Source organism: Stegastes partitus, unplaced genomic scaffold (assembly GCF_000690725.1).
Source record: "Stegastes partitus isolate 25-593 unplaced genomic scaffold, Stegastes_partitus-1.0.2 Scaffold345, whole genome shotgun sequence".
Lineage (NCBI taxonomy): Eukaryota > Metazoa > Chordata > Actinopteri > Pomacentridae > Stegastes > Stegastes partitus.
This window is the reverse complement of record NW_007578076.1, coordinates 369043-381623: the sequence shown is the minus strand read 5'-3', so window position 1 is coordinate 381623 and position 12581 is coordinate 369043. Positions and strand designations below refer to the sequence as shown.

The 12581-nt window shown below is 40.3% G+C and overlaps 1 protein-coding gene across 8 annotated transcripts in view; it reads right to left on the bottom strand.

The window, feature by feature from the left end:
• The window catches only part of nlgn4xa (neuroligin 4 X-linked a), a 100456-nt gene that overhangs the window by 72962 nt on the left and 14913 nt on the right, over nucleotides 1-12581 (bottom strand). The window contains exons 2-3 of one of the 8 annotated variants that reach the window (XM_008284095.1): nucleotides 11458-11499; nucleotides 10019-10027 (exon numbers count right to left, since the gene is read on the bottom strand). The exons of 2 other annotated variants lie outside the window; for them this stretch is intronic. In XM_008284095.1, coding sequence (XP_008282317.1) covers nucleotides 10019-10027; nucleotides 11458-11499 — 51 coding nt within the window. Of the gene's footprint in view, nucleotides 1-3147; nucleotides 3205-4261; nucleotides 4284-7650; nucleotides 7669-10018; nucleotides 10028-11376; nucleotides 11397-11442; nucleotides 11500-12581 lie in introns of all 8 variants that reach the window. 5 more of the 8 variants (XM_008284102.1, XM_008284098.1, XM_008284100.1 and 2 more) reach the window with 5 other exon arrangements.

Genomic DNA, 12581 nt, shown 5'->3' with positions numbered 1-12581 from the left:
CGTACACCAGATCCTGCGCCCCATTGGTTGTTCTGCCTTCAACGTCCCGCCTACCCCTCTCTGGAGCTAACAGCTGATTGGACCATACTCCTGTCAGCCTCCACACCTGGCTTTAAAAGATCCTGGGGCAGCGTTTGTGTGATGTTCAGCTCATCCATGTGTCTCTTGAGTCTGATGTCTTGTTCAGGATTTAGTTAAGACTCTTTGACAATTTGACCGTTGAAATCTTTTTGTTAGGAAGTCATAGATAGGGGTGCGTCTTCCTCTGTATTCCAGTTAGTGCAATAAGGTTTTTGGTTTTGAAGATATGTTTGTTGTTAGATTTAAAGAAGCTTCAAGAAGAAGTCCTTTTTTGGTTCTGTTTATTTATTCTATTCAAGTAGCACCCTTCAGCCTTAGTCCCTCTAGTCAGCTGGGTGGTAACACTAACTTAGTAATGAGACAACCATCCACCTCTGACCTGCTCAGGCGTGGGACACCACAGACTCAACGCTGTTGTTGTCCTTGTCGAGATGCTCCACTCCAATTCCTATGGCCATAAGGTCTTTACACCTGCCCATTTCCTCCACGTCCAACATGTTGAGAACCACCTGTCCTCTTAGCTTCTAACATATTCCAGACCTTAGCATGTGCCAGTGGCCATTATCATAATTATCGTCATTTGCTTCTTGTGACTCATGGGTATAATTACTGCTTTCATTCACCGATTTTTGCTTTTTTCTATCTTTGTGAACAAACATAAAACCTGCTACGAAGATCATCCTTCTTAAATAAATGACCTGGGCACGTAATCTCATGTCTTTGTCGGTTCAAATACACATTTTTACATCAATATGTGTTCATACGACGCATAATGTTTCGCAACCAGTGGTCCGTTTTCACATCAAGTTTAATTTCTTCTGTTTTACATGCATAGCCACATTGATTATGTGTCACTGTCGCCATAGTAATTTAATGGATTGAACCCCTTTGAACTCTGGTAAAGGTGTTAATGTTTTACTGTGCAGAAAAACGTCAGACTGTAAGAAAAAGGAAATGAGCTGTTCCCACAATGATAGAGAACAACTCTGGTTCATTTCAACATTGCAGGATTGCAACAAATTAGCTATTGTGGCCGTACGGTTTGAACCCTGTCTCCATAAACATTATATTACTACACAACTAAACTTCGTTCTTAATTTCCTTTCGAGGGAGGCATATTTTTCTGATGAAGTTATTTCGATATCTTTATTTAACCAAGCTTCTAAAATGTTGTTATTGTTAAGGCATTAACCAAAAATCAATATTATCCAAAACCATATAGTTTGGGGGATTAACTAAACCAGAAAACCAAACAAAACTAAGACTAATGGTCCCTTACAGGATCCAAGTTCCCATCTCCTGGATGAAAGTCCAACCAATGAATTATACTTTCATCCTCACATGGCTCTTCAAAAGTGGAAACCTTACCTACGACATCATAGGTGGGAAAATACACAAGTTGTGTTTCCCTTAAAACAGAATTGGACTCAGTGTTGACAGCTTATACTAACTTTGCACTCCTGCTCCATTGCCAAAGAAAAGCAGCACAAAAGAACCTGGACAAAAAGCTCTCTGCAGCTTTCTAAAACATTTTATTTTTTTTGCTTGAGGCCACCGAAAAATTGTTTTTCGAGTCTTATCGAAAATCAACATATAAGGGGATCTCCAGTCTGGAAAACTTCAGCTGCAAAGATAAGTTTTTACAAGTAATATTATCTGCTGGGTATCTTGTTTTTCTTTCCCCACATGTTGAACAGAACACTATCCACAACCTCAAACTGAAGGATGCAGGTGATTAGGTCTGACTGCAACTACCCCCCTGGATGGAAATCCCTAATGCAGTTAGCAAGACAGCTGTTCCAGGCAGCTCAGGTATGTGTTTTAGCCAGACTCAAAAACAAACAGTTAAAATATTTCATGAAAAAAAAAACCCAATCTTTGCAAAGCTGCAGGGAGCTCTTTCTCAATTTGTGCACTTCCCCCAAGTCTCTGTGCAAAGTCAGCTTGACCCACAGAGCCACATTAGCTATATTAAAGGGAAATATAACCAGGTATAAAATAACAAAATTATCCCTTTAAATGCAAGTAATTCCACCGAGCTCTTTAATTGAGTAATTGCTATTATTTGAACACCAGCTCTGATGAGGGAATTAAGTTAATGTTTCTTGAAAACAGCAGAAGCTACACCTTCCAGTGCAGGTAAAAACTATTTAAAGAGCTCCAATCTGTGCTGTGTAATTTGTTTAAAAGAGGATGCCCGGTGCCCGTTCCAATTATTAGTTTCTCTTCCAGTTGCTGTAGGCTGCGGTGCACAAATGGAGCGCCGACTGTACTATATATGTTTCACCTCAGTAGGCTTGGCACAAAGCAGCACAGCCGGGCAGGCGAGGCAGGAGGAGTGTATCATTCTCCTCCTCCGCAAAAGAAAACAGTGAGGCAAAGGAGTTCGAAAGCAACCCACAGTGAGAGGTTATTAATCTCTGCCGCGCTCTGAGTGGGTGCCTCGGGTTTTTGCTAATGCCTCTGCATCTATTTCACAACTCCTCACCTGCAAAAGAGCCGGGTGAAGGGGTCTGGATGGCGAGCCATGGGGAGGACGGGGCGGACGCGTCTCGGACAGATTTGCTGGGCTTAAATACGGGGCGGCTAATTGCGGAGGCAGGACGGCGGGGTGGTGTCAATAAGTTCCTGTTTGTCATTCGGTTCCACATTAGCCGAGGCCCGGTGGAACAGTGTGGGCGGCGGAAACAACCTTGAAGAGGCAGATGCACATAAAACAAGAGCGCTGCCATTAAGTTGTCATAGTCTCTAACTGATAGGCATCTGATGGTCGCTGCAGGCCTCTGTGGGCTCAGACAAAACTATTCGGCTGGCTCTCCATCAAATAAACAGGGAAATTGACTGCTACTACCCATCTCTTTTGGTGTAGTGGAGTCAGAAGTCAGGAGAGAGGAGTGGGGGGGGGGAGTCCACTCAGGGCACTTTGATCCAACAGAGAGAACCCCCTGCAGATTTAGAGCCATGTTTTATAGCTGGGGAAAGAGAGGGTGGTCTCGGGGCACCATGTCCCAGTCCTGTCAGTGTGGAGTGCACTTAAAACTAAAGAAATCAAACTGCTTCAAGTGCTCTTCTCTCTCTCTCTCTCTCTCTTACTATCTGGGTGTCTCTCACTCATTGTGCTCTCTCGGGCCCGTGGAGCTGCCTGGGTGAGTATGCAGCAGAGTTCGTCCTGGACATTCATCACTGCCACCCGGGCCGGGGGGATAATATATTCTTCCACTGGCTGCTTGCGTTGAACACATTACTCATCTTTATATGGGTGAGGAGGGCGGTTGGTGGGGGGGGAGGATGGTGCAGGAGGGTGAAGCGGGGCGCTTGTTCGAGGGGGTCTGTCTGAATTTCCCCATTGCCTCTCGGCGAACGTTAGCGAGACAAATACAAATGGCAGTTAATGGAGGCGGCGTAAAGTGCATCCCCGTCGCAGCCTCTGCCCCCGCCGCCATCAACGCCATCACCGCTGACAGCAAACGACTTCCAGTTCAATACAGTTCTACTGACATGCCAAAATACAGCCAGCCTGCTCTCTGCACACTCGCAGAAAGTCATTATCTGGCTCAGGGCCAAACACAAACCTGTCAAGAACTGCTAAACAACTACTGTATAAATATTCCATAAAAAAAACTTGTGTGAACGTATCAGGAAATACATGAATATTTTGGACAGTGTCAGCTTTTCCTACATGTGACATAGAAGAAGAAGTGTTCATTTTGTACATATCTGTTTTAAAAATATGTCTCCAGTTAACCTAGTGTGTTTATAATATAAATTATGGAACAAACTTTGCATTTGGTGCCATTTTCCCACTAAAAAACATCGCATTTGGATGGTACTATACCATGGCCAGTTGCCAAAAAATAGGCTTATGGAGTCAATTTTAGCTTTAAATATGATGAAATAGGGTTCCTGCTGCTCCTATTGCCAGGCTATTCTTAGAAGAAGTAGTTCATGGAGATTTAAATTCAGACAAATTAGTGTCAGTTGTGTCACACATATAGACTGAATCATGAACTCGCTCAGCCTACGCAAACAGAGCAACGCACTGCTTTCTGCTAAATGTATGTCTCCAGTCTTTACATCTCGACATTTTGTGTTCAGGTTTGGTCTTCATCTTCACGCTGAACACTTCCCCCAGACCCACATACGAAAAGCTTAATTGAAGCTAAAATTAGCTCTGAGTAACATCCCTTTCATTTTCCTCTGCTCTCTTTCATCTGCTTCCTACGACTAAATTCAAGAAACTATCAAACATGTGTGAGATTACATTTGCTGCATGGTTCTCACGGAGGTGCTGTTATTGATTTATTAATTTAGGTTGCACATATAACCCCAGTTTTAAGTTGTTAAACTGTTTCTGCCCAACCAGTGTACTAATGTCATGCTAATTTAGGTCATGGAGGAGTCCCATTATAGTGTTCTGTCATTAGAATAACATGCATATCTGCCATCCAATCAGAACTGAGCTTGGTATGATGTGATGGAGGCCAAAGGCAGAATAATCACCCATAATCATCTGCATTGTAATTTAGTTTCTCTGAATAGAAGGCGTATATGTGGTATATAAGATATATGTACATACATGTGACTTACCAGTACCACATTTTATGCCCTCTAAATATCTGGCATATTGCACACAAAGATCACCTACAGCATTGAAACCACAGATCCCAGTAGATCCTTTAGGTCCTTTGGGTTGCGGGTTGGAGCCTCCTTGGACCCCATTTGTTCCCCACATAGACGCTCCATCAGTTTGGGATCTTTGTTGAGTTTCTCAAGGTGTTCTTGAGCAGTTTTTGCGGTAATGTTTCACTCGTTGTCACAGTAACATCCACATGAATGCCAAGACTACTGCAGAAAACCAAGCAGAACGTGGCCCAGTAACAAGACAACCAATCAACTTCATCTCTTAGGGGTTTATATTAAAAGAAAAGCCTGACCCCTTGACCTCTACAGAGACAGGTAATGACTCTGTTAAGGCATTTTTCCTGGCATGGTTTGGATCCACTTGACCCCTTAGAGGGAAAGGTCACTCCAAATCAATACAAAGATGTTCTGAGTGGTTAACTTTGTCTTATGTTGGAATATTTCTATCCTGATGGGAGTGGTGTCTTCAACAATTCCCCCATCCACAGGGCACAAGGGGTTGCTGATTTTAATCTAGTAGAACATCTATTAGAGATTCTCCATCACCATTATCAAAATGAGGGAATATCGTTTGGAAGAATGGTGTTCAACATCCCAGCAGAGCTCCAGAGAATCAACACAAGAAACATGGAGGCTTTCTGAGATACTTTATGTTAGTTTTTCCTTCAACTTTTACGTACACAGACTACTGCAGACAAGCAGCTCTTGTGCTTTGAACACACCCTAATGTTCTTTTTTAGTGTCTCTTCAAAAGAGGAAGGTAATTACAGTAAAATCATAAAAAGCTACTCCAGCACTGATGTAACACTCCTTGTTCTGGGGACATAATTGAATAATTACAATTGAGCGAATGTTTGATTTGAAGAGTTCTCTTAAGGCAGCACTTATGGCGAAAGCTCATTTCGCGGCGGAGAGCAAACTTCTCGATAAAGTGATGTGGGAGAGTTGCAGCAGCACATAAGGTCTGAGAGGTTGTCTGCAGTGCTGGGAGGTTTCTCTGCAGCAGCCACTGAGGTATAGGTGGAACCACGGGGGAGCTACACGAGTAATTCATTGCCACTGCAGATATTCAAACAGTCAGAGTGCATCGATCCTGCGTGCTTTCCTTGAAAACACAGGCAAACCAAGGTAGAGCCTGGAGATGCTCTTTATCCAGACCTTTCACCGTGAAGAATCGTTTTCTCTAAGTGTGCACATGTTAGTCTTTATGTTCTGTTGTGTATCTGTGTTTCTTACACACTCTCAGTAAGAATATATCTAATCAAATGCATTTGTTTTGCAATTCCAGTGGGGACATTCTCTTTTTTCCCACACCTGCTTTTAGTACATTTTAACATCACAGTGCCGTCTACCAATCATATATACCGTATGTTGGTGTTTCCTATCCAGTGTGACCACAGTACATGGCTAAACAAATTATGGTTTCCACTGTATCCAACTGGTTTCTGGGTCATTTCCTGATGGAGACCGAATTTGGTTCACATTTAAACAACAAAACAATCTCTGAGGTAGATTAAAAATTCCATATCGTGGCCCTTTTAGCAAAATGAATCAAAGTCTCACATGCCCTTACAGTTTTTCTGCTCAAAATACTGCAAAGGCGGTTCATTTCAACCAATGAGCTGCTGTTGTTCCAGCCCCCCTTCAGGAAGCAGACTCTCTCTGCGTCTATGGTCGGCAGCTATTGATTAGGGAATAGCAGCTTTTATTTAAATATCTACAACACACGATAGAAATGAATTGCCATCATGATATTCCCCCAAAATTACCATTTTTTTTTGTATCTACTAAATATAAAAATATGAAAATGTCACCTGGTTTTATGAGGCTATAATAATAAATCTGCATGTAATGTATCCCCAAGTAGCAAAAAACAAAACATGAATGCAGCTATGGATTTTGTAGAGTAATTTTTTTCATATTTGTTGTTTGTCCTATTTATGTTCATCATTCAATCCAATCACTGATGATCACGTATTGAGAACAACAACAAGACGAAACAACACATTTATTAGCACAAAGTATAGTTACAACCTGGTGTCCATTAAACCTTAAAGAACAAGTCAAGTGATTGTCTATATTTTTATCTTCAAAACTGAAATAAATGGATCAAGTAATGTCTGTATCAAAGCCTTTATCTTATTCCTGTGTGCCATTGAGCTCCACTATCACACCAAGTGTCGACCAATAAAAGTAGTCCCCAAGAGTCGGGAAGGAAAGCATCGTGATGTAAAACTACCAGAGTGTTTTTATATCTCTAGTCTGATCAGTACATTTGGTGTTAATAACTAAAATATAGCATAGCCTCACACTATTGGCATCAATTTTCAACATGGCAAGAAAATCGCCCCGAGCCACATAACGGCGCCGAGCAAATTTGCACCACGTCTTTCTTTCAAATTCGTGCTCTCAATTTGCATGTAATTAGCACCTGATCTACCACAACAGCAGCTCATTACTTCGAGAGTCGAAGCAGTTTAGCGCAGGATTTATGTGAGATCATCGAGAACCGAATAGAAACGGTCATAAACTGCTGCAAAGTTATACTCGGTGAAGAAACTGAAGGCGAGGAATCAGAGGTTTTACACTCATCAGATGGTGAAATAATCAAATCTGTGGACCTAATATTAAAACACTGACTATAATATATACACAGATGGGTCAGTGGAATATCAGAGTATGTTGCTTTTCATGGTTTACCACTTCATTGCACATCAAATTCAAGCTTAATGAACACAAAACCTCAACTCCCTGTTCCCTCCCTGTTTGCTTTTTTATTTAAATCTGATATCTTCATTTATTAATCCTGATTCTATCTAAAAAGCTGTTTTTAATTTATATATATTTATATTTTAAAGCCAAAAAAATAAAAAAAATTTTTCTCTCCAGTCCTGTTTACTCTTCGTCTGCTGTCATTCCTGCAATCACGATTCATTAAAGTTTCATCTCCTCATCACACCATAAATTTTAAAGCACCAGTGCGACTTGCATTTGCGGAGAATTTTATTTATTTATTTTTGTTGATGTCAAACTGTCTCCTGCAAATTGCATCAACGTTGCTTAATTCCGCAAACGAGCGCGGAGCCACGCTCAGCTCGCATCACTTCGTCGCATCTTGTCGTCTTCTTGAAGTCGAATGCACGAGTGGAGAGGTTCTCCGGGCTGGTGACGTGCAGAACACAGCTGAGCATGAGGCTGATGCAAGCATTTAATAAGATGCAGAGTGCCAGGAACATGTTGCAAAAATTAAGATTTTTTTTTTTTTTTTTAGGTATTTTGACTGAAACAAACCAATAAAGACGTTTGTGCTGTTATGGTTTTTGTTCATATGGAGGGAAACCACAAAATCTATCTTTTAGTTTACAAAAATTGTACTGAAGCTCACTTGTATTTTTTGCAAAAAGCTATTGTCTTCGTTTTAAAACCTTAAACTTTTCATTTCAGCTCAGATACGTTAGATTTTCACTGCTTTAGTTGCAGATTGTAAATTCCTCACAAAATTTCCCAAATACTGACAGAAAACTGAGAACAGTCTGCTCAGATTTGTTAAAGCGACTTGAAGCCTAAATGCTTCCAAGCGCTCAAGGTTTGAATACTTCTGCTTCTGAGAGATTCTGGTTTTTGATGTTTAATAATTGGGCAAAAAAAAAAACTTAAAAACTTGTTTTCATTTTGTTACTATGGGTGCTACTGGTTATTGAGTGTATACATGGGGGAAAAAGTCCATATTATCCTTTAAGAAAAGAATCAAGGGCTGCAGGGTGGTGCAGTTGGTAGCACTGTTGCCTCGCAGCAAGACGGTTGCCGGTTCGCGTCCCGGTGCGGAATCTTTCTGTGTGGAGTCTCCATGTTCTCCCCGTGCAGCGTGGGTTCTCTCCGGGTTCTCCTGCTTCCTCACACAGTCCAAAAACATGCTGAGGTTAATTGGTGATTCTAAATTGTCCGTAGGTGTGAATGTGAGTGTGCTTGGTTGTCTGTCTCTAAGTGTAGCCCTGTGATAGACTGGTGACCTGTCCAGGGTGTCCACTGCCTTCACCCTAAGTCAGCTGGGATAGGTGAAGATTAAGCAGTGTATAGATAATGGATGGATGGATGGAAAAGAATCAACAAGACAGATTACATGCAAAAAATTGAAGGTTTTCTGCTTTCTGAAGCAACTGTATTGTACAGTGCATTAACTGGAACACTTTTTCTGTATTTGTATGTGAGAGCCAGTTTACAAACTTCCCTATTTGGAATTTTATTGGGGATGGAACTTCATCCTATTCCAAATGTATGCTGCATTTATATTGTGTTGCTGCTGGAATCAACATAGCTGCCTCTTTTAGCTCTGAAGTAAGTTCTGTCAAACACTGAATCGTACATCAAGAAGCAGAACTGTAAACTGTATGATTAAAACACACAAACAGCGCATGAATCCTCAGCTTAACGGCTGCTTTCCGGTTAACACTCAGCACAGAGCCGCCACGGCGACAGTAAATCACAAAAGGATGCACGGTGAGGGTCGTGTCCGATATCACTCTCTGAGCAACACTGTAAAAACGGAAAATCTGCCCATAATAATGCGATTCAGAAATGTCACTGCTTTTCCTGGCCCTCGCGTGTCTCTCGCCGAGAAAACAAACGGTGCCCTTTTACTAAAACGCCTCCTATGGCTTTTCCACCTCCAGCCATCCGCTGGTCCCCACAGATTCCCCAACACAGTGAGGGGGGGAAAAAAAACACAGCGCCGTTTGGTTATTATCATGCAGAAGAGCGAGGTGTTAATAGAAGAAAGAGGAGGAGAAAAAAAGACGTGGCAGACATTTTCTCTGAGCCACTGATGAACAAATTTCCACTGTCAAAACAACATGGGTTAGTGCTCATGCTTCACCGAGCAATGGAGGAAGGAAAAAAAAATGTAGAGAGAGAGAGGGGGAAGGCAGGGGCATGTTTAAAAATTTTAGCTCATCAGAGGAGGCGAAATAACATGCAGAGCTGACTTCAGATCACACTGGAGTTGGCAAAAACAGGTGAGGAAAGGACTGCGGGGACCTCGTTCCTGTTTAGAGGTGCCCTCCAAAAACGTCCTCTGATTTACAGCGCGTCGGCTCCAAAGAGGAAAGAGGTTAATCACAAAAAATGAAGAGCTGAGAGGAGCTCAGGTGCACTTCAAGAGGGGGTACAAAAAAAAAAAAAAAGGAGGCAGACTCTCAACGAACAGCTATGATTTGTAGGAGTGAGGTCACATGACCGGAGGCAGCTGAGTTGAGCTTTTTAAAAATGTTAATAGCAATTGCTGTTTTAGGTACATTACTGTTCCCTTCTGCTGAGAGTTTGTTAGTAATCTTATACATAAATTCTACTTCCATAGGTTCAACGGACATGTTGCCTAAAAAAAACATCAGCAAATTTACTCCATTTATTAGCCAGAAATATTAAAGACAGAAAGAAAATGTTCGTCGTCGACTTTCCGACTACTTGTCTGCGACGTCCATCTGAAACCTTACATCTGTGAAATTACATCAAAATCATCTTGTTTAAATAAAATTAATATATAAATTGTTCGCGCTGACTCAATTCTGTTAAAGACAAAAAATTCTCACTTTGCCAACGCGACTGAGGATGCCATTAGTAACTCACCTGCGACTAACAGTCAAAAATTCTGAAACTTTTTCAGTTGGACTGCAGGCAGTGTTTACACAGAGCGTACGGAAACAAATTAATAATTTGAGTAGTAAAATATCTCCATGTAGAGCTCTCTCTCTCTTTATTTTTCCAGTATTGGTATAGTGGGACCTTGGGAAAATAGTAAAACAGGTCATTTTCTTTTCATTTTTTGTAAAATAAATAATCAAAAATTAGTTTTTCTTTGGATTTATGGCACATAATCTTGGTATACTGCACAAAACCAATCGTTCTGTTCCATTTCTAAGCATGGTTGTGTTGTTTCCATAGAGATTCAGGACTTTATATTGCTAAAAGAAGCAAAAAAAAAATAAAAAAGAAATTGAAAAATTCTTGGATTTTAGCTCTTTTAAATATAATGCTATCAAATACATCTTTTACTGCTAAACTACAACAACAAAAACAGATCATCTGTATGTAAATGTCAACAAAACAAAACAAAAAAATTATAAATTTTCGTTAAAATAGAATTTATGTAAATTTTTGTGCTCTGTGTCTCCACAAATATTAATAATATATATTTCTAAATTCACCACAAAGTCACCTCTTCAAATTGCCTTTTTAAGGTACTATTAAAATGCAATAAGAGCTGGTAAAAAAAATAAAAATTAAAACATGACAACATAAAATTGTAATTTTTCTGTAAAGATTTGAAACTACTGAATAACAATATACAATTTTAATGAGTAAAATACAGGCCCACACAACTTAAGGTAACCAAACAATCTACTAGTCACAACAAAATAATAATAAATTGATTTCATAAGTAATGTGTTGTCTTCTTTTCTACCTTTTAATAATGTTTGTCGTGCGAGCATCTGTGCTGCCAAAACTCAGCAACACAGCTGTAATAAAGACTAAACCTCCGTCAGTCATGTGATCGTCTCCTTGCAGCTGTCTGCCGAGACTCTCCCAAAAAAAGAGAGGGTGAGGGAGGGGGAGTCAAATGAGGCTGACTTTCAAAAAAAAAAAGGTCTACAGGTTTGCCGTCATGCACAAGTGTCAGGCTTTTATTTAGTTGGTCAAAAAGAGGGGAAAAAGATAGAAAAATACCTGTTTCAGTGCCACCTTTACTGCTGAAATCTGCGCCTTGTCTGTTTGTGTTGGTCCCTGGTGTTGAGGAGAAAAGTAGAATGAGGGGAAACATTTAAAAGAAAGAGGAGGAGAAAAAAGATCATCTGTTTTGTTTTTTTTCAGTCAAAAAGCAAAAAGACTGAAAAAAAATATGCATTAAAAACGGTTCGGGGTGCTGTTTGAGAAAAACAAGAGGGTCCAGGTGATGAACGACAGCGTCCTGGGACGGTCAGAACAGCAGTTTGTGACCCAACAGTTCCATCTGCTGCAAACAAATCAAATTCAGTCGCACATTTATGATCAGTTAAAAAGTGTTTCTGATGTTGTCCATTCTGCAGGACGGAGTTAGACATGATGAACACTGTCGCTGAATTCATTCCCTACACACCATATGTGGTGTTTAAAGAAGCTGGGTGTTGGACGTATCTGTTGCAGTGTTTGATCTTTAGAGTCTGAAGCTTGACTGAATTTCCCAGTCAGATTTCTTACATACAGTCATCCACAATGCAGTATTAATGTTGGTAGAGAAATACAATCAGTGACCACAGCTTTTAGTTTTGGTCTCCGTAGTGGAACAGTACTACCAAACCTGACAACCATAACATAAAAGCATGAGGAAGCTGCATCAGCCACTATGCTTCACTAAGATGTAGTCCCAGAATTCCTCTTCAAACTACAAACTGCCGTTTCTACTTTGTGCACAGACTAAACAATAAAGATACAAGTTAACCAGCGAAACCACAAAACCCTGAAGTAGGTTTGAAAGTCAAGTTATCCTTACAAAATCACAAAAATATACTATTTATCAGCCAGAAACTGTAAAAACAGAAAGAATCATTGCCTTTTTTTTAAACTTTAGCAATGGTCCTTGAACTACTCATCTGTGCCATTCCAAAAGTCAAAATATTAAATTAAGATATTTCATCACTTTGTTCTATGTGGTTATTCAAAAAATAAAAAAAAAAAAAAGGAAAAAAAATGAAACATATCCACCAGATTCTGTCAGAAAACAAAACTAAGAAGTCAAATAAACTGTCCTCTGTTGCAGCCAAGGAGAAAAAAATCTGAAACGTCTGGGTTGAACTGCAGGCTGTGTTTAAACAGAGCAGACAGGAAAC